The following is a 23,030-nucleotide window of genomic DNA, read 5'->3' on the forward strand; positions in this document are numbered from 1 at the left end:
AAGGTTCACTGAAGTGGAGGATTTACATATGATGAGAAATTTGGAATGAAATTTTGACAAAAAAAAATTGTTTCCTCAAATTCACCATGCTTCTTGAGAATTTTCATTTTTACCGGCTTTCAAGAAGAAGAATCGATTCTTTTTGAAAGTGAAAATGTGTGATTAAATGAATAGACGAAGTCCAAATATAATCGAAAAAAAACACTAGAGCTTTCGAGCGCTCGTTAATTGATGCACTCTAAGGACCACAGGAATAAATATTGATATACAGGGTGATTCACCGTCAAAAGGTTATCTATTGTACGTTTATAGAAAACTAATCATAATTTTGGGCTGAAACTTTGCATATTGGGGTTTGAGACAATGACCTTTCTCCTAAAATATTTTCAGATCTCAACAACTCTCAACAACAGACTACTACATCCTTATTTCAAATGGCACACCCAGTATGTTATTGCATCATTATATAGCTTTTTTGATGGTAATTTTGGCAATACGCCATACCTTGGGTGAAAACTCAACGTTTCATGAGTTAATGGGATTCTTATGAAAAAAATTTTGTCGATGAGGACTCACATTTCTTTGAATATCTCGACAGAAAATGTTTTTTTCGAAAAAAATTTTTTTCTATTTCCATTTTGCAAATACGTAGTATTATAAGAGTGTTTGCGGTTTGAACCAAAAATCACAAGGTGTTTTCGGAAGATTATGAACTTGGACAACTTAAATTCATCAAAATTCAAGATATTCAAATTAGAACCTATAGTTTTTATCATTACAGTCAATTCTACGTAAAAAAGAGAGGAAGTTACTTAAACAAACCCTGAAATGAATAGGTACTTAAAAGTTATCGAGAAAGAAATTGAAATGAGGATGAACCGCAATTTCGAACGGTCATATTCACAAAATCCCTCTCAAAATTTCAATATTCCAAGCTTTTCCGTTCAAGAATTACCTTGTTTACCTTGTTCGAATTCTTCTCAAACTTTTCTCAGTATTCACAAATGAGCACTGATTTCGATAAAACAATTCCTCAAAATTGCTGAAGCATAGGGGAGACCGGGGCTAGTTGGCCATAGGGGTAAGTTAGGCAACCGGGTTTATTTTTATCCATATCGTCAGATAGCGCTAGTAGTCATAAGGAATGTGTTAAACATCTTTCCGAAACATCTGCATTACACGTTAGTCTCGTAACAATACCTACAGAGATCGTACATAATTTTTTCCATTGGCGAGTGTTCGTGGTAAAATAATTATTTTGTAGTTTTACTGTGTTTGTGAACTCAAGGTGAGTTTGTTTCTTATGTTTTATATTTATATTGATTGGAGGGTTTTTCGTCTACATTTTACATCTTAATTGAAAGATATAATCCATCTGAATGAAAAAGTAGAAAGTCCTTTAGGCAGTGATGTCAATTGGGGCAAGTGGGCCAAAGAAAACAGGGCCAAGTTGGCCATATGGCGAATTTGCCCCGAAACGTAAGATTAATTTAATTTATTATTTTTCAGGAAATAGAAGCATGCGTACCTATAAAAGGAAAACAGAAAGAGGCAAAACACCGAAGGGGGTCATGCTGGATGCGGTGTCTGCAGTTGTAAAGGGAAAACAATCAGTTAGGAAAACAGCTCTCGATTTCAACATTCCTAGAAAAACCCTTTCAAGATATGTTAACAAATTCATAGAGAACGGTGGAAGTGAAGGCAACGTACCGGAAGAAGAAATTGAAGTTGGATATGTGAAATATCGGCAGGTATATAGAGATGGACAATTTTTTTAATCAATATTATTATCAAGTGCTCATCATCAAAGTATTAGTACATACTAAAATTTCCGTTACAGGTATTTCCTCGGCAACAAGAAGAGCATCTACCTGAAGAAAGCAGCAGACATATATTACGGTTTATCACCGAGAGAAGTCAGAAAATTGGCTTTCCAGTACGCAGTTGCTATAAATGCCAAAAAGTTGGTTGGAAAAAAAAATGGCCGGGGAAGATTGGTTAACAGCATTTATAAAAAGGAATTCTTCTCTTTCTATAAGGACACCGGAAGCCACCAGTCAAGCCAGAGCATCCAGTTTCAATCCGACAAACGTCTCAAAATTTTTCGATAATTTGAAAAAATTTTTGAGAAAATACCAGTTTCTCCCGTCTGATATATACAATATGGATGAAACTGGAATAACTACAGTGCAAAAACCCAACAAGGTAATAGCTCGTCGAGGATTTAAACAGATTGGAAGAATTAAATCAGCTGAAAGGGGATCTCTGGTGACGATGGCTCTTGCTGTTTCTGCTGCAGGAAACAGCATTCCTCCTTTTTATGTCTTTCCGCGGGTCAACTTTCGAGATTATTTTCTACAAAATGCTCCAATAGGTAGTGATGGAGACAGCAATCGATCTGGGTGGATGATTGAGGCAAATTTCATAAAGTTTGAAAAACATTTCATTAAATATTCTCGAGCATCTCAAGATAAACCTGTACTTCTGCTCTTAGACAATCATGATTCACATCTCTCGATCGAAGCTCTAGATTTGTTCAAAAAACATGGAGTGATAGTTCTGTCATTTCCTCCTCACTGCAGCCACAAGTTGCAGCCACTGGACCGAAGCGTTTATGGCCCCTTCAAAAAATACATAAATACAGCTGCAGATGCTTGGATAACAAATAATCCTGGAAAAACAATGAATATCTATAATATTCCACAGTTAGCCAAAGAAGCTTTGCCATTAGCCTGTACTCCAAAATTATTATAATTAATATAATATAATTATTGATTTTTCATTTCTTCTTGCATCTTACATATGGAGCAAATTACCCCAGACCTAAGACCAACTTACCCCGAACCCGGGGATAGTTGGCCCACTTGACATCAACACATATAACTAATTATTACACTGAAAACATTTGAATTACAAATTACTTTGAAGTGTTTTAGGTAAGCCTAAACTTGAAGCATTTTAACTAAGTTTTGCTCACTAAGCAATTTCAATTAATTCATCTTAAAAAGGAAAAAGTTTAAAAAATGGGCCAACTAGCCCCGGTCTCCCCTACAACTTTCGATGAATGAATGCATAACCTACTGAAAACAAATAACATAAATGTCAAAAAAAATACAGTATTGCCATTATATCCATTGCATCATTCTTAGTGGAAACCCCTATAAATTTCAAGTTGTTCGTTTATTGTCCTACAAAAAAAACCATCTGAAAAGATCCTCTATACCGTGAATACTCACCATATCTCAACACAAAAGTTTCAACTGCAAACTTCCATCCCAGAATTCATTAAAAAAGCATTCTGCATTTATTTTTCCACCTCTGTAGTAGCCATCTATCGTCGCCACAACGAAAAACAGACGTCCCTGGTGAAATATTATTTCGATTGAGGCATTGGCATATTGTTATCCCAGGAACACCTGTTGTTTTCCCCTCTGTCCAATTTTTCTCTGGACGCTCCAGCCCTGCATATCCGTCTTGAAACTGAGGAAAACACCATAAATCTTCCCCGGTAGTTGTAGGCCACCTCCATCAGCATCCGATTCTATCTGGGCCGGAAAAGTCTGGTTTGAATAAATAGCGGGCCAAAGGTTTCCGTTTGAAACATTGAACAGGCGGCCGAGTTTTTGACATCAGAAACGACATTGTCAAGCGTGCTGATCGATGTTGGTAATTCTCGCAGTTTGCCAATGATAAGTCTTCTGTGTCTCTTGGTTGATGGAAAAAAAATTGAAGTCGTTCAAATATGAAGCAATGATGCATCAGTTTCGTAAGAAATAAACACAGTTTTTTTTTCAATTGACACCAGTTATTCTCTATGGAAAAATAATGAATCTCAATTTCCAAAATTTTCAATATTAACTGGTCTGGCAATGTGGGTTCACCGAGGTATCATGTTAATGGATAGTGAAAAAATAGTTTTTGTTTGATATCAGGATAGAGGAAAGTAAAATTTCAAAAAATAACTAGGTTTTTGCATCTTTGTCTTCAAAGGTTTGAATAGTTCATAACTAGATAAAATCTGAAAGATGACCTTTGCCATTTAATTAGAAACTCTCGTTAACTGTCTATATGTATTTTCAACTCCGTGAGAGATAAACACAGCGCTTTTTTGTTCAATTGACCAGTTATTCTGTATGGAAAAATAATGAATCTCAGTTTCCAAAATTCTCATTATTATCCACATTTGGTCTGCCACTGTGTGTTCACCGAGATATCACGTTAATGGAAAGTGAAAAGATAGTTTTTATTAGATATCGGCAGAGAGGAATTAAAAATTGACAAAAAAAACAAGGGGTCTTTGCATCTTTGTCTTCAAAAGTTCAAATAGTTCATAACTCGATTAAATCTGAAAGATGATCGGTCTATATGTATGTTGAGGAGTGTTATGAAGATAAAGTGCACATACAAATAATAACAGGAAGTGTTGTAACGTTACAATTGTCCAATTGTCAAAAATTGTCGAGATGAGATTCTAAGGGTCGGTATTATGAAGGATAACCGACGGTAAAACTGTGCGTCCACTACCAAATCCGTATTTCTAGTAAGAAATTTGGTAGTTGACGCAACGTTTGAACTGTCGGTTATCCTAACACAAAATTCTAGGGATGGTTTGGCTTATTTGGCAACAAAACTCTTGAATCTGGTTTCACAGATTCCCTGAGCTTTCGGATTGAATGAAATAGAACCACAAATGAGGAGGGATTTCAGGAACAAGATTTGTTTGACGTACGTACTATTCCATCTATGAAAGGTTCTTGTTCGAAATACCAAGCAATGTTGTTCTTGACGATATTTCGATCCCAAGAGAGGTTCTTCTTCTTATATTAAAATTCCAATCCCTTGGAAAATCCTCTTTGTGATTTTCCAATCCCAGGGGAGGTTTCCCCTTTTAATTATCTAATCTCAAGGAAGGTGCGAATATCCAAACACAATTCTCGCCGTTAAATTGAATATGAAATCTCAAATTCAGTTGTAATGGCTGAAACAACGTATCTGCGTTTCAAGTCTTAATTATCTAAATATTCCAGAAAATTATCTCTATCTCTCCATCTAGTTAGGCCGTAGCCGTTTTCATCGGCCACCAATCACTTACGACGAATTGACAAATTACCGTGTCTTTGGAAATTCCAGTAGCGTAACATAAATTTGGAGAGTGCAAGATCGTTGCAGTGTTTAGGAACTTCGACATCGAAATCGAACATATAAATAGCTCAACTCATACTGACCAGCCCAATAGTTACACTTCTAGGCAAGCCAGTTTTAGATCTAAGTTAAGCACTTTTTCATGTAGTAGACGATACTTTTATATGATTGCTAATAAGCTTAGCTTAGAACTTAAGATCCCACTCAGCTCTTAAAAGCTGTTTATTTGTGTTTTTTCATTCGCCATAAGTTCTAATTGTTGTACTGTGACAAGTCTATACTGAATGGCTTATGAACAGAGAATGAGTTGGCAGATTGAAATGAAACTTCACAAACATTCATATGAAGAGTGTAACATAACAAAAAAATAATAATTTAGGCTAATATCAACGCTCTCTCTTATCGAACCGCAAAACTTTTTAACAACCCTATGCATATCGTTCAAAAATACAATAACCTAAAGATAGATTGATAGATGGTTTAATAGGTCTCCCTAAGTGTTGAATCATCAATTAATCTTCACCAAGACCTACCGCAGAACATTCCAGAACAATGTCTGCTCCGCGAAACCGAAGGTCTTCCCAACAGATCACGTACAATTTCAATATTTCCCCAGCAATTTCATCGACCACCAACCACGTACGATGAATTGCCAAATTACTGCGTCTTCACAAATTCCAGTGGGGTAACATACATTAGGAGAGTGCAAAATCGTTGCAGTGTTGAGGAACTTGGGCATACAAACATATAAATAGCTCAACACACACTGGCTAGCCCAGTTAATACACTTCTAGGCAAGCCAATTTTAGATCCAAGCCAAGGCTTTATCAATGTTGTAGAAGATACCCTTGTATGATTGCTAATAAGGGTTCATAGCTACAGATCAAACTCAGGTCGTATAGGCTGTTTATTTGTTTTTTTTTTCCGTTTGGCATAAGTTGTAATTGTTGTACTGTGACAAGTCTATACTAAATGGCTTATGAACAAAGAATGAATTGGCAGATTGAAATGAAACTTCACACACATCCATATAAAGAATGTAACATAAAAAAATCATTAAAGCTAAGAGCAACGGTCTCGATATCCATATCGTTCAAAAATAAAATATCTCGAAGAAAGGTTGATAAATCGTTTAATAGATCTTTCTAAGTGTTGAATCAATTAATCTTCACCAAGACCTACCGCAGAACATTCCAGAACAATGTCTGCTGGAGGTCTTCCCAACAGATCACGTACAATTTCAATATTTCCCCGGCTCCGCAAGAACGCCGCAATAAAAATACCTGAATCCCATTCCTGCCTCCCATCTATTCCCATTTCGAAGCCGTGAACGGTCCACGACACCGGGAATAATCACCCTTTCCCATAAATTGTTTGCAATAAAGGGAAATGTAAATCCGTGGCATGATTAATCAAGTCCCTAATGTCGAAGCAATTACGCCGGCCGGTCTGAATCTGAAGGCCCGACGTTTTCTTTCGACCTTCCTATACATCCCCCCCCCTCCTTTTCTGTGCTCCTCCTTCTGGAGCAGATCTCCAACGAACGCATCGTCAATTAACGAAGACACTCAAGTCGAGATTCATTCCGACCTCTGTTCAGCACTGGGGGATTGAGAGCTCTTAGGTCGGTGTCGAGGAGCCTGAGCCTTCGCTTATTATGATTTCTGCCTTGTTGAAATTCGCTTGATTCATTCCTTTTACTTAGGTGTGGTTCTTAGGCTTGTACCATTGTTGAGTATGACAGGATTTGGTTTGCTGAGATTTGCAGTTCTGGTTATCGTGTGTCTTAAACGAGATTCATAGAATACATGGCGTTGACACTCGTCTAAGATGTGTATCTGAAGCTGTCAGTGGATGACAAGTCCATTTTTTGGCGTTACATGTCACAATCAGGGAATTTATTGTATTCCTCATGAAATTTACCGATATATTAAATGAAATTCAAAGCTTTCTTATCAATGAAGATTCTAATTTCAATTGATTGAATTTATATCAATTTTGAATGTAGCCAATTCCTTCCGAAACACCAAGAAGGCGTTGAAATTTCTCGACCAAACTTGGCAGGAACATTTAAAGATTTGAAGATTGTTATTAATTGAAATTCCATTCAAAATAATATAGAAGCCAAGAAAAATGTGGTGTTTCACTTGTTACAATCAAAATTTTCTGGTATATACTCAAAATATCAGTATACTCGATATCATTATTGGTTTTGGTTGTATTTTCTTTAGGTCTAGAGTGTGATCAAAGTTGAAGTGGTTTTCAAAGAAATTGCTAAATATCTTAATCGTAACCAATCTTCTTTAGTGCGATGTTAGCAAGCATGGTCTGAAGAAGAATCAAGATCGTAGTAAACGAGGAAGTCGACGGCCAAGACAGGCCAATGAAGTTCATGGCCACCATCTTCTATCAATGGCATCAAGAGATCGATTCTCGAGTACAAGATTAATGACCAATGAATAATTTCGAAGACAAGAACGTAATACAACCTTTCGTACAGTTTACCGTAAAGTTGAAGCTCTTGGCTTGCAGCCCTATCGACCACAAATTGTGTGTCCATGGACGACTCATAATCAACAGCAACGCTTCGAGTAGTGTACCTTGATATTGGATTGAAACTTCAGTGACGATCTTCAGTACGATTGGTGACTGATGGTCAGATGACCGTTTTCGCTTGACGTTGTCGTAAGTGAACCATTTCTCATCACGAACTGCTTCAAAAATTAATCGTTTTTGTTGCGATTGAGCAGCGATTCACAGATGGAAATTCGGTCTATGAGTTTTTTTGCATTTACTCGAGTGGTACCCATACATAGAGCTTCTTCTTGAGACCAGCCCTATCCAAATGGTTCCTAACGGTTATTGTGTAATCTTTAGCTCTTGGACAATCAAAACAGTGCTTACATTGCCAAACTCGACAATATCCATGATTTTATCGACATTTTTGACATTTGGTCTTCCAGTGCTTGGTGCACTGAACTGAGTCAATCAATCACAAAACTTTCAGGAAAGTTTTTGTAGTACGCTATCTAGTAGAACCCGATTGGATTCAAACAACGCGAGATACAGATAACTAAAACCATCTATTGGAAAAACAATGAATATCATCTAATACAAATAATATATATTTTCAAAAGTGGAATATTATTTCTAAAGATAAACATAGGTTTTCAATAAAAATGGCAACAAGTTAGTAGCCCGAGGAAGGATATTGAATATAAAAATATTTCTTTGTTGAATAAAAAATACAAACTGCGATCTTCACTCTTCAATTGAATGTTTTTTCTGCAAATATGGTTAACATATGGTATAACCACAAATTATTTTACTGCTGATTAGTTTTTATTCGTTGATTCGTTTATTGAAAACAAAAATAAATTGAAGGTGGACGAATAATTAAAAATAAGCAATTTCTTGTAATATGGTCATCACTTTCTTAGAACTTCCTTCGAATTGTTTGAATTGAAATCACTAGTGAAAGAAGATACAATTGGTCATTACTCAATGCTCAATTGCTCAATATGTAGATTTCAATGTTAGTCATTCCAAACTTCCAATGAGCATTAGTAAGAAGTGTTGACACCATGTATTTCATGTATAAGGCTCGTAGAATTCAGACATGGCTTATCGTCTTCAGGGGTCTAAAAATTGGAGCAGTCGCGTTTTGTTTAGGACCACGATTTCAGCGAGTTTAGGCGTTGTGAAGTGGGCGTGGAGTGTCATATTATTAGGGAATCTTTCGTGGGGTTGAAAACGACAGTATACACCCCTTGTTAATTTTGGAGCGGTTCCACTGGATTCTTGAGGGTTTTCCAATTAACTTTACGCCAGCATTTTTGGATATCTGTGACGGTTGAGGGGCCTTTTATTATTTTGTAATGCTGTCGTAGGATTAGGCACGTTATTTGGCTGGAGGTATGTCGTTTATTACGAGAATAATTTTCAACTTATCTCATTTAGATCGTTTTCCATTTATCAAATTTCAATTTCAGTCTGAAAGTTGTATCTAGAAGAGTACAAATTCAATTAAATATTTTTTTGAGCACTCGTTCATCGCACGTCTTTATTATGATAATCAAATTTAGTTGCCATCAGACTTTTGTAATCGTAAATTTGAACTATCAAATTGATAAATGATTTATTTCTATTTAGTTTTTTTCATACAGTCATCAACATAGATAAAGGGAGTATACGCAATTTTTACTTATCCTCAACATGGTTAGATTACGTTGTCGGATTGTGATTTATTTTCAAATTCACAATTTCACTATATCATTATGAAATGTTGAATGAAACATATTCATTTGAGTGATTCACAATGAAATATGCAAATTTGAATATTTAGAATCCGATATTTTTCCTAATTGTCGAATTCATAATAAGGAGAATATTCATTATTTTCTGGATCTACCTGCTGAAATCCAAAGTTTGGAACTTTTGCTCTCCTAGTGTCATCGGTTGCTTCACGTCGTTTGTCGCGCTTAAACGTTGTTTTGTGAATTTCTGATATATTTAGGTATTCATTTCAATATATTTTGAGTTAACATGAAACGTTGATTCACTATGGGACATAAGAAGTGTGTTCTTTGTGGAGAAACACGCGAATTGAATGAAATATCGTTACACTGTTATGTTTTCATTTCCGCGCGCTTCATGTCAAATTTGAGAGTTCATATTGGGGACAAAATCTTTTTACTGAAAATGACATATACTTCTCTATGTTTATTACTCTGAGGTAGTTCTCAACTGAAATCGTCAAAATAGTATACTTATTATTTATTTTACTACTTATTTTTTCTCACTGGAATTTGTCGCACTTTTTATGTATCTATATTTATACCTAAGTAATGCTTTATTTTTTAAGTGCGTTTTAAAGCCCTCAAGCTTTCTGTCTATCTATGTCATTTTTGACTCAACAAAAAGCATTCAATCTCACCATAAATACTCTTATTCCCAATAACACCATAAAACATCATCATAACCTTGAATAATACACCCTTCTGGATACACCCTTCAGATGTCAACATAACCTGTCCACCTTCAGATTCTATTGAGATTAATCTTCCTCCAAACCAGGGTTCATTTCCACCAATAATGAATCTTAACGATGCAAAACTCAAAGAGCAAAAAGGTTCCCATCGAAAAAATATAGGTATCCTTCAGACATTCATCAAACTAGAAAGGTAGCAGCAAAAACTTGCGTGAAACTTTCCGCTCTCTGCGTCCATCACTAAATTCACGGCTTTTTCCTACGCTTCATCAATTTTCCCTCGTCCAAATCTCCCCGGAAACCTCACCATTCACCCAACTTGACCTGCCTTCAGTTTCGAACGTACATGCCCATTAGGGAACAGGAATTGAACGTGAAATGGAATAAGTATAACTCTCTACAATGGCCATTGTGTAGTTCTGGTTCGCAGCCACCTTTCCATTCTACCGCGTTTGAGTTCTCCCCATAGATTAATAAATTCGCTGTCCACAATAATTGGTTATGAAGTAGGAGCATAGAGAACAGACGGAGCACAGGGAGCAGAACGAGCACATGGAGTAGTTGGGAGATTGGACGAGTGGAACGATCCTTGATTTGAATTTAATTAATGTTTTTATATTCATGCTCGGTTCCGACGTGGACGTTGCAACGGAACTGGAGAGATAGAATGGAAGATTTGAATTATTAAATAAGTTTTTTTCGCGCTCGTCGATACTTCAGTAGATGCTGCGTTTCTGTGAGTTGTCATTTTAGGGGAATCGAGTGGAGAATTCATTAGTGGAATTTGTCAGTTGTATGGGTTTATTAAGATGCATAGAATACCTGGTGTGTTTACTGATTCGATATTGTTTCAGACTTTTCGAGAGACCCACCTGTTGCTTTGGTGGTGTGCTTCACCAGAGTGCTGTAAGGTGGCGCTCTTTAAAATTTTTCGAATTCCCGTATCTGCCTGGTGCCGTTTAAAAAGGAAATACTGATTTTAGACACTGCAAACATTCACAATAAATTACAATTCAGTTCATATCGAATTTGTACTCAAATGAATGGAATATAATGACAGACCATCATAGAATATAAAATATTATTGTTCTATACTCAAAGTTCACGACAAGAGCGTAGAAATAGGGGGATACTGGGGGTAATTACACGGTGATCCTAAATTGGGGATACAAATGAAAATGACAGATTTCCGGATCATTTTAAGAAAAAAAGTCCTATAACATGAGTCCCCATACATTTTGTTTTGAGATACATGTGTTGAAGTTCAAGTTATTTTCTCGTATAACCTTCCCTTCACAAGATATTCAATATGAATTGGCCATAGATATTCCAGTTTAAAGTTTCCACTATGTGATATGCTAATTTTGAATGCAAATCTACAGGGTGATATATTTTCTGGAAGGATGCCTGCTTCCTTCCTCCAAATCTATATTTTGGTGAATGGCTGTTAGTTTAGAAAAATATAGAAAAAAAACTCTGGTCCTGTACTACACTTTTTGGTTTGTTATAGTTTTGTCGTATCTGCTATCGATGTCGAGAAAAATCTCTAGTAACCCTCAGGAAAATCCAAATTATTTTTAAGATCCAGCTAGTAAGCTCTAATGAATGCATTAATTATAAGTTTTGGTATTTATTTACCTAATCTGTAGCGAAGATTAATAAGTATTTGATAAACTGTACGACACACTAGAAACAACCTGTATATTGAAAGCAAAGCCTTTGTGGGCTCATATTCATGAAACTTTTTTTTCTCAAAATTATCCAAGTAATTTCTCATTTTCCTTCGTAACTCTTATTTGAGAACAACCGAATTAGTAACAACAAAAATTATTTAGAGTAATTTAGTTCAAACTTCATTATCAAACTTCTTTTTTTAACATTACAGATATGAATAAAAGTTGTCGTCAAAAATTTTTTTTTCGATTATCCCTCCCCAAGAAAAAAAGATCTACGCCCTTGGTTCACAAGAGTCGAGAATTGAGAGAAATGTCAAATGTAAACGATGTATGCGCCATCTGAAAAGCCCGCGATCCCTCGAAATCAAGTAGGTAAAAATCTCCCGTTTTGTCTGAAAGTTTTACAGGTATAAGTAGACACACCAGGTATTCTATGCATCTTAGGGTTTATATACGGTTTTCGTTACACAGATTTCCATGAATATTTTTAGTGATTCATCATAGAGTAATAAACATAGATAGAAGGAGTATGCGCAATTTTTACATGTCCCCAATATGGTAAGAATATACAACTCATGTTTTGATGAACCATTAGAATCCTTAAATTTCCCATGGTTACGGCGTATTGATAAGTGAATATACTACTTGAAGACGTGGTATAATCGTTTTCGTGTTTCGCCTCCTGCCATATTGTGATCATTTCCATAGTAACATCATTGGACGTTCGCCAAAAAATAAAAGTCAAGCTCAGTGAAATGTCATTGAACTATCAAAATGCACTGGTTTGATTATAGTTATTGAAATTCTTCGTTATATAATCGTAACGAATACCACTCGAGCATAGCCAATATGTTTCGATTATGCGAACCTCTTCACTCGATGTTATTCTCGAAACACCACTCGAGCTGTGCTCTCGTGATGTTTCGCGAACTACGTCTCGTGAATCGGTGTATAGTCGAATATTTTCAATGCTCTTGTGATGTTATAAATGAGAATTTTCTCACAAAAAATGGAAGAAGTGAAATAGTCAGACGAAATTATGATTTAACTCTTTTTTATATAAATATTCATTTTATTCATTTCAACACGAGTACATGAGTGAGATATATCAATATATACTCAGGTTTAATTGGCAAGATATATGGGAGAAATTTAGAATTCTCTCATAACGTCTATTAAATCTCAAATCGGTCTCATCAACAGGGTTCAGCCGAATGAGCCAATTAACATAGAGATGAGTATACTCATCTAAAATAGCAGGATCAAGGAATGGATACATCTCATCTTAAATTTCCTGTATGAGTTGAATATGTTCAGATTTGAGGATTTATAAATGTAGAGACTGTCTGCCGATCATACTACATCGTTCAGGTAAAAATAGAGAACATTTGTCTGAATTAGGAAATTATATTCAAATTCACCACAGATCCCTCGTTATCGAAAAACAGGGTGTTTTAGAAAATTGAACTAGTTTCATAAAGTTCTGAATTTCAAAATAATTAATTGATTTCGGAGATTTTGGTTATGATTAGTAACATAAGAGATTAAAGTTTGTGAAATTCATAATCAGGAATTTTATTCCAGCAAAAAAAAAGGTTCATTAAGAATATTCTGAATTATTCAATTTTTTTTTTCGTTCTGAGTGTAGCTTTCAGAATGGAGTAATCTCTTTTTTTTCTTGGCATTAATTCATGAAACGTCTGTGAGCGTATTCATATTATTCCAGGAATTTATTTGGCACCAAATTTAAAATCACATAGTCCACTCCTACATAGTAATTTCCAGAGAAAAACATGATTGAAGAAAAATAATTCAAGAAGTTCCAATAAAAAGTTCTCTGACTGAAAGGAGAATAAAGAATTGAATTATTGAAAAAATGCTTGTGTTCTACTCGTATAGTCACGTTTTCTTTCAGGTCAAAAACACAGTTATTTGATTTGGAATTTTTTTATTGCTCTTTAGGGTCTGATAACAACGTGAATGAAAATTTAATATTATTTCATTGTCTACGTCTCCACGCATTAATTGAAATACTCCCTTTGTAACTGCTGATAGTCACGCAAATTGCTCATAACATATTAAATTAATTCCTAGCATTGTTTTTAGTCCATGTGTGAAAATTATGAGGAATTATATAGTTCAGTAAAAACTGCGTATTCAACGAGTATTGTAAATTCACGAATTGCATTATTTCCTCTATGAATACTGTTTTATGATATAATATAATCTTAGACGGTTGATACTTCATTACTAAATGGCAAATGGTTATCCTATATTTGTACTTCTTCATCGTGAAACTTTGGCCCTTGTTTATTCTTTATCTTTGTGTATTCAGACAAGATTTAGGAAAATGTAAAATTGGGTGGAAATCCACAAAAACACTGCCGATTCTAGACACGGCGCATTATATTAAAATGCTATATTTTACAGTTTTTCTTCGTTAAAGGCGAAATTGCAAGCCAGACTACTGAAAATGTAAATAATGTTTATGGTTCTGATACTGTAACAGCCAATCACGCGCAATCTTGGTTTTACGATTCCGTTTCGGTAATTTCGATATCAAAGATGCACCATCTCACTGGAAGGCCAATTGTCGAAAATGTAGCTAAAATTATGGACATTGTCGAGTGCGACCGTTATATAACCACTGTTCCGATTGCCTTATGATTGCATAAAAAACCAGCATAAGTCTGGTCTCAAGAATAAGCTCGATATATGGGTAACACACGAGTTAATGCGAAAAACATTATGGACCGAATTTCCATCTTCGAATCGCTGTTGAATCGCAACAAAATCGACCCATTTTTGGAGCGGTTGGTGATGGGTTCTTTAGTGAATCACTAACGATAACGTCAAGCGAAAACGGTCGTGGTCGAAACGCGGTGAGCCCGGAAACGGAGGCTAAGCTAACACTGACGACCAGGAAGGTTTTGCTGTGTGTTTGGTGGGATTGGCAGGGAATTATCTACTATGCGCTGCTCCCCTACGGCACAACTGTTGACTCGGAACTGTACTGGCAACAATTGGACCTTCTGAAGGAAGCAATCGGCGGTACTCTCTGGCCGATAGGAGGGGAATTGTGTTTCATCAAGAGAACGCAAGAACACACACATCTATAGTGACTAGCTAGAAGTTCTGGGAGCTTGGTTGGGAGGTTCTTATGCATCCACCTAACACCAACTGATTGTCATCTGTTTCTATCCATGGGGAACAATTTTGATGGTGAAAAATTTAACAGAGGCTTGTGAAAATCGACTTTCTCAATTGTTTACCAATAGGGACGAGTGCTTCTATGAGAAAGGCATAATGGCAACAAGTAAAAAAAAAACGGAGTATATTTGAACTGAATCGGATCATTTCAACTATGATATCCTATCCCAAATAATATTTCCAAGACAATGTTTTTCAACAAAAAAAAAAACTTCATCACCAATACGTGAATCTTAGATTGGTGATAAATAAAACAACTGATATTTGGAAATGAATGATGAAAAGAAAGAGAAAAATAAGTACAATTTCCAAGTGTAATAATATCATACGATATTAATTATTTATCTGGTTAATGTATCAGCAAAATGCCATCAACATAACCATTGTCAAACAGAAGATTTCCACGTAGGAATCACAATCGAAAGAAACCCAAGGAGAATGCATGTTATCACTATTCTCCCTCGATGACATGCATTCTCCTTGGGAAATCTTCTGTTTGACAATGGTTATGTTGATGGCAGTTTGCTGATACATTAACCAGATAAATAATCAATATCGTATGATATTATAACACTTAGAAATTGTTCTTATTTTTCTTTTTCTTTTCTTAGATTGATGAATTTCATATATTGAATGACTGTGACTTTGTGTCTGGGATTGAAAAAATTAACGATAAATATTTCTCGTAAAAATCCCTCTCCAACGCATCAATAACTCTTCAAACGAAAATGAGCTTTCGCAAATAACATCCACAACCCTTGAAGCATCCAATCCGAAAGGGCTTGACTTAATGCCATCCAAGTCACCAAGAACCCCTCCATGAAAAATTCGTCTGCACATTAATCGCAGTATATCTCCCTCTTTCAACAGAAAAGCTGTCCCGAAAACCCCACTTCATTCTGTGCTGAAACAACACAATGTAGAAATACAAAAACAACCAGAGTATTACGTCTGAGTGGCTTTAAGTATTTTGACCTACGAGCAGGGAGGGATTACCCCGGCCTAAACCGGTGGTGAGCTCCTAAAAACGACGAAGAAAGGGAGGAAATTACCTTGCAGCAATACTTAAGACTGCGGAGGTAATCTAACACCGGCGAAAAATCTTGGTAGAGTCAATTCAATGGAGGGATATTGTATAACAGCCCTCGAATTGAATTAGGGGCGTTGGAGCGTCTTTTATTCGAAGGAGAAGTGTCTAGGGGAAGGTAGGTGATGGGCTGTAAAGGGCTGTTAATTTTGTACGGAGGTGGAGACATCTTATTTTAAGGCTGATGAAAAATTCACTTCGTTTTGGGGTTTCTACGAAGATTTTCATGAAAAGATTTTTCATGAAGGACTGGTTAAGAGTCAGGAGAAAAGTGATATACAGGATGTCCGGGAACATGTGGGAAATCTCTCGGATTCAAATAAAACATAAAAAAGTGACAAAAAATGACAAGTTCATCATTTTTTTCTTAGCGGCCCTCCCTACGGAGATACGGCCTCCTGAATGACGTCACTGGAAATCCATTTCAGTGGAATAAATTTCAAACTACTCAATATAATTCAAAGAAAATTTGATATGATGAACAATAGTAAGGACCTCTTAAAATAACGGGTGTTTTTTTTCCAGGTATATAGCTTTAAGTCGGCATTTCTGTTCAAGATGGCGACCGATTTAACAGCTGTCAAGTGATTTATTCTCAGTTTGGTTTGGCAATTCATCATGATCAGACTCACGCCTGAACAACGCTTGCAAATAGTGCAATTTTATTTCGAAAATAATGGTTCTGTGCGGAATACGTATCGCGCACTACGTCCATTTTATTTTGTTTAGCGATGAAGCGCACTTCTGGTTGAATGGCTACGTCAACAAACAAAACTGTCGCATTTGGAGTGAAGCTAATCCTCCAGTGTATGTCGAAACACCGTTACATCCAGAAAAACTGACTGTTTGGTGCGCTTTATGGGCTGGTGGAATCTTTGGTCCGTACTTCTTCAAAAACGATGATGACCAGAACGTTACAGTCAATGGTGATCGGTATAGAGCCAAGATTACTAACTTTTTCATTCTCGAATTGAACAACCATGATGTCCAGGAGCTGTGGTTCCAACAAGACGGCGCAACATGTCACACAGCTCGTGCCACAATCAATTTATTGAAAGACACGTTTGGTGACCACCTAATTTCACTGTGAATTGGCCTCCAAGATCTTGTGATCTAACACCGCTAGACTACTTTCTGTGGGGCTATGTAAAGTCATTGGTCTATGCGGATAAGCCACAAATCCTTGACCATTTGGAAGACAACATTAGCCGTGTTATTGCCGATATACGGCCACAAATGTTGGAAAATGTCATCGAAAATTGGACGTCCAGATTGGACTACATCCGAGCCAGCCTTGATGGTCATATGCCAGAAATCATATTTTAAATGTAATGCCACAAGATTATTTTGCGGATAAATAAAATTCATGTCAATCGAATAATCCATCGTTGTTTCATTGCAATTTAAAGTTCTAAAGCTCTAAAAAAATAACCTTTATTTCAAGAGAAATCAATGTTTATTTCATTATGAATAATGCGGTATACCATATCTCCCATATTGTCGAATATTTGATATTGATACTCGAAAAATTGTGAGATAAGGTATCTTTTTTGAGAGCTGAAATTGTGAGATGTAAGATGATGATGTAATTAAAAAATTGTTATAATATGATTGCCTGCATCTTCACGCATGTGTTGTTATATTCCTACAATGACCAAAAGTCACGCAAATATATTAAATTAATTCCTGGCATTATTTCATGCTGATGTGTTGAAATTATAAGGAATAATGTGTTTCCATGAAAACCTGCAAGTTCAACGATCATTCTTCCATCACGAATTGTATTATTTTCACCTTTGGTGGAAGTTTCATGATGGAATGCAACTTTGTGTTGCACCATAAATTGGTACAAAATGGCGAATGCGTCCCAATGATATTTTATTGCAATTGGATGGCAATTGTACACTACAAATAATTTCAGTTTGAAAATTTGAGTTCATAAACTCATCTAATATTTTACGGAAGCTTCTGTAAACTAGAAGAATATTTAATTTATTGAAAATGGTAGATATATCATTTCATTATGTTTTTGAATGAACCCACTTTCATAAAATGCAAACAATACATTTCCCTGAATGTAGTATTACAATATTTTGATTATAAATCAAACAATTCATTTCATTAAGTGAATATTTGAAATGTATTCAGATTAAATTCCGACCAATTATATACAATCAAATAATTTCGAATTGATAAATCACATAGTTCAACTGAAATTCATTCGTTAGGTTGAATCAAAAAGAGATCGGAAAGCTAAAGTATGAATTCTATATCATATTTTTACATTTTAATATGAATAGAGCATTGATACGAATGCGAAGTTTTCATATCTATTCAAATTTTATATTTTCACATAATACATTATTGTTTCTTTTGTATATATCTTCTCTTTCAACAACTTGGATATAATATTCAAGAGCCCCGTATGTCGATAGTCTTTAACGAATAATGACATTTCTAGCTGAATTGAAAAATACTTCTTTCCTATTTTTCACTATAATGTCATCATAATCAATAATGACTCCATTCAAGTACGACCTAGGGGTGAGGTGAATTTTTTTATGTATTTACAGGAATTTTTTATTTAATTTTCAGCACAAATTATTGTAAGTTTTCCATAAACGTCCTATTGGCCATCGTGGTCAATCACCGTGCATAATTTTCACTTCCAAGAATATTTATATCTTTGAAACGACCAAACAGAAATCCTAAATCACAGAAAATCCAAGAAGAATATTCCTGCTGATTCCACATCAGTGTTTTCCCCATTTTTCATTTCCCAAAATGGCACAAGCCAAATAGCTAAGTCATCCACCAACTCTGCCATAATACATAAGAGAAGCGTACGTAGAGAGAGACTATAATGAATAATGATATTTCTGGCCGAATTCAGAAACACTAATTTTGGGGCTTTGGGAGCTTACACGTAAAAGATAAATGCGGGCTGTAAACTCTGTATCACGTTTCAAATTCTCATCTCCTGCACCTCCCTAATATATCACAGGAGTTGGGTTTGCGGTTTCAGCTTCCTGAACATCGTCGAGTCAGGAACATTCCCGAAAGTCTAAATCACACCCTCTACGGGAGAAAATCCAAATTAAATGTATCAAATTGGGAAATGTGTCCGTGTACCAATTATCGGGTATTTTGCCGGTGTAATTCTCTTTTCCGATAGCAGCGTGGATTTCGGAGTGTTCCGGACAGAATTGGAATGTTTTGTTTTTTTTTTCCCGCGTGTACCGTATTAGTTTGTACGAGGGGATGGAAATTGTTTTGGTTTGTGTTTTGGTAGTTTTAACGATCGGAGTCTAACAGTATCAGTTTTTTTCAATTGAACTTGTTTTAGCATGGAAAAAGGAATTGTATTTTTTTAAGGGTTCATTTCCATTTGTTAATGGGTTACATCCGACTAGAGATCATGGCTTGACTTGATATTCAAGCTACTTGTCTTGGCTCAACTTGAAATCAAGTTCGAATGAAGTAGAGTTTTTCAAGTATTTATTTATCAAGTACTTCTACCCATAGTGAATCAACGTTTCATATTAACCCAAAGTATTTCGAAATTAATAACTAAATATATCGTTATATCCGACTAGAGATCAGGCTTGACTTGATATTCAAGCTACTTGTCTTGGCTCAACTTGAGATCATGTTCGAATAAAGTAGTAGTTTTTCCAGTATTTATTTATCATGTACTTCTACCCATAGTGAATCAACGTTTCATATTAACTCAAAATATATTGAAATAAATACCTAAATATATCGGTAATTCAGAAAACAAACTTCCAGCATGCCAGAGGACGTGAAACAACCGATGACACTAGGAAAGCAAAAGTTGCCAAACCTTGTATTTCAGCAGGTAGAAACAAAAAATAATAAATATTTTGCCTATTAGAAATTCGACAATTAGAAAAAATATCGGATTCCAAATATTCAAATTAGCTTATTTAATCGAGAATCACTCGAATGAATATGTTTTATTCAATATAATATACATTTATAACGATATAGTAAAATTGTAGATTTGAAAATATGTATATCACAATCCGACAAAGTAATCTAACCATGTTGGGGACATGTAAAAATTGCATATACTCCCTTTATCTATGTTTATTACTCTATGACACATGTCTATCTTATGGATGTTTGATTTTTTCGTCGATGACAGCCTCTTCTGGACGTCCACTGCGTTCGTCGTCTTCGGTGCTCATTTCACCACGTTCAAACTTAGCATACCAATCAATGATGGTTGATTTTCTTGGTGCTGACCCTGAAAACTCTTCATCAAGCCAAGATTTTGCTTCAACTATATTCTTTCCTTCAAAAGGCATAATTTATCAGAACACGAAAATTTTTTTTCCATCTTTTTTCAAATTACAAAAGTAGCCACACTCACAACGCAATATTTCACAAACTAATGGTTGAACTGCTGTCTAATTTTGACACGTATCATTTGAAGGTTGTTACGTACAAAAAACCATATGGATTTAATACTAGCACCGCCATCTGTGCATCAGACCGGGGACTTTTCAATTGGCCTAATATTTTATTATTCTCAATTCTATTCGATTTATCATTCATTGTTGAATGGTAGCTTGGAAAAGTTTTTGTAACGTTCGAATGTATTTGAATGCAGTGTCCATTACCAATCACCATGTTGTTTCATTAGACCCACCTCGACCTTTCCAGCAATTTCTAGTTCGTTAAGTATTAAAGTATTTGGGCATACACAATGAGGGTCGTTTTCATTCCATTACACTATTTGAATAATAGATCTACTGGGTAGGTATCAGAGGAAGAACAATATCATACCGTCAAGCATTACTAAAGTAACAGAACAATTGAAAAGTCCCCGGTCTACCATAGTAAAACACATTTTTTTGGCAAAATTCGATTTTATTATTCAACATAGTTGAGTTCGAGGGCGATACAGGGATTATAGCGATCTTCCAACTTTTCAATATTATTTTTGTCGAACGATTTGTCTTTCGCTTCAAAATAGGCCTAAGTTTCGGCGATAACTTCTTCATTTACGCTAAATTTCTTTCCAGCGAGCATTCTTTTGAGGTCTGAGAACAGGAAAAAGTCGCTGGAGGCCAGATCTGGCGAATACGGTGGATGCAAAAGCTATTCGAAGTCCAAGAATACTGATGTCATAACCTTGCCAGCTGACTGTTGTGTTTTTCTTCGCTTTGGATTCGGTTCATCATGTGCAGTCCACTCAGCTGACTGTTGATTGAACTCCGGAGTGAAATGAAGGAGCCATGTTCCATCAATTGTCACATATCGACGCAAAAATGCAGGTTTATTGCACTTAAACAGCTTCAAACACTGCACAAAATCATTAACATGTTTTGTTGCTTTTGATCGATTGTGAGCTCGCGAGGCTCCCATTTTGCACATAGCTTTCTCATGTTCAAATATTCGTGAATGTACACATTCAGATGATATCTTCACAATGTCTGCTATCTCGAACAACTTCACTTTACGGTCATTCAAAATTATTTTGTGAAATTTTTTGATTTTTTCGTCCTGACAGCCTCTTTTGGGCATCCACTGCGTTCGCCGTCTTCCGTGCTCATTTCAACACGTTTAAAATTGGCATACCAATCGATGATGGTTGATTTTCCTGGTGCAGACCACGGAAACTCTTCATCAAGCCAAGATCTTGCTTCAACTGTAGTTTTATTCTCAAAAAGCAATATTTTATCAGCACACGAAATTCGTTTTTTTCCATCTTTTTTCAAATAGCAAAAGTAGATACGGTCACAACGCAATATCTCACAAACTAATGGTCGGACTGCTGTTAAATTCTAACACTTATCGTTCAAAGGTTCGTACTAACTAAAAATTACATGGATATAATACTAGCACCGCCATCTGTGCATCAGATCGGGAACTTTTCATTGGCCTAATATTTAAGGGTCACTCTGGCAACTCGAAATCGACAAACCCGCATGAAATCACGTTCGTTCTCCCAATTCGAAGCGATGATGAACCCGAACATAAAGCCTATAGCCCAATTTCAAACATCCCAAAACTCAATAACGACAATAATTCAACCGGAAAACGACTTTTGTATCGAAATTACACATACCTATTCCAGCCAACAAACGCATCTATCACATCTATACGTAATAACGCCGATTCCAAAATGACTCCCGCTCAAATTCTTCCTAATTGTTCAATAAATTACAATTTCCATAAAACAATGGCGTCCGTCCAGAAGGGATGGGTAAACCCGGAGCGTTAACTTGACCGGAATATAACAATCGCGGGCCAGCGAATTTATTGGCAGGAAAGTAACACGGACGCGTGTACATCAACTGTTTCCGTCGTATGAACGACTTTTATTTCCCGAATATTACGAATTCCGTCGTTGCTGAAGCGTATCGGCTTATTTTCAATTAAAAATCGATGGGTTGGACACGCAGCTATCTCGCGTTTGACGCAATTCAGACCTTCGTCAGATGAATGAGACGTGAATTTGGAAGGAACGCGATTTCAAGCAGGGAATGATCTCAAACGATCTATTTGGATGAATTTCTTGTAAGTTTTCAAGTTTTTTTCTGTTTTGCTGCGTTAACACTAGGCGCAATTCTCCCGCTAATTTAATTGCGCAAGTAAATGCGGTGTGAGGGCCCTCGCTGCGAGCCGGAGCTTAGTCGTTCTTGTCCGAGCATCAAATAAATTCGCTCATCGAGATTCGCTTAGTGTAAAAGTAGTTGCCTTAGTTGCGCAAGAGACAAATTTAAAAGAGTGCTTGTAACAAAAAATTTTGTTGTGGAATCGTAAGTTTCTTCTGTTTAGATGCGTTTACGCTAGGCGCAGTTCACTCGCAAATTAATTTCGCGAGGGAATTGCGCGAGTAATTACCTCTCTGCGAGCCGGAGTGTAGTCGATTTTTGTCCACTCATCAAAGGAT

The 23,030-nt window shown here is 36.0% G+C and overlaps 2 protein-coding genes across 2 annotated transcripts in view; one reads left to right on the forward strand and one right to left on the reverse strand.

Annotated features, from left to right (window-relative positions):
* Positions 1-23,030, reverse strand: part of LOC123677607 (biorientation of chromosomes in cell division protein 1-like 1) — a 198,353-nt gene that overhangs the window by 154,455 nt on the left and 20,868 nt on the right. The window lies entirely within an intron of this gene.
* On the forward strand, positions 1,073-3,031 carry LOC123677611 (MFS-type transporter clz9-like). The gene is made up of 2 exons (XM_045614247.1): positions 1,073-1,751; positions 1,841-3,031. The coding sequence occupies exon 2, from the start codon at positions 1,954-1,956 to the stop codon at positions 2,752-2,754; it is 801 nt and encodes a 266-aa protein (XP_045470203.1). The 5' UTR covers positions 1,073-1,751; positions 1,841-1,953; the 3' UTR covers positions 2,755-3,031.

This window comes from Harmonia axyridis, chromosome 4, assembly GCF_914767665.1.
Source record: "Harmonia axyridis chromosome 4, icHarAxyr1.1, whole genome shotgun sequence".
In the NCBI taxonomy this organism is placed as follows: domain Eukaryota; kingdom Metazoa; phylum Arthropoda; class Insecta; order Coleoptera; family Coccinellidae; genus Harmonia; species Harmonia axyridis.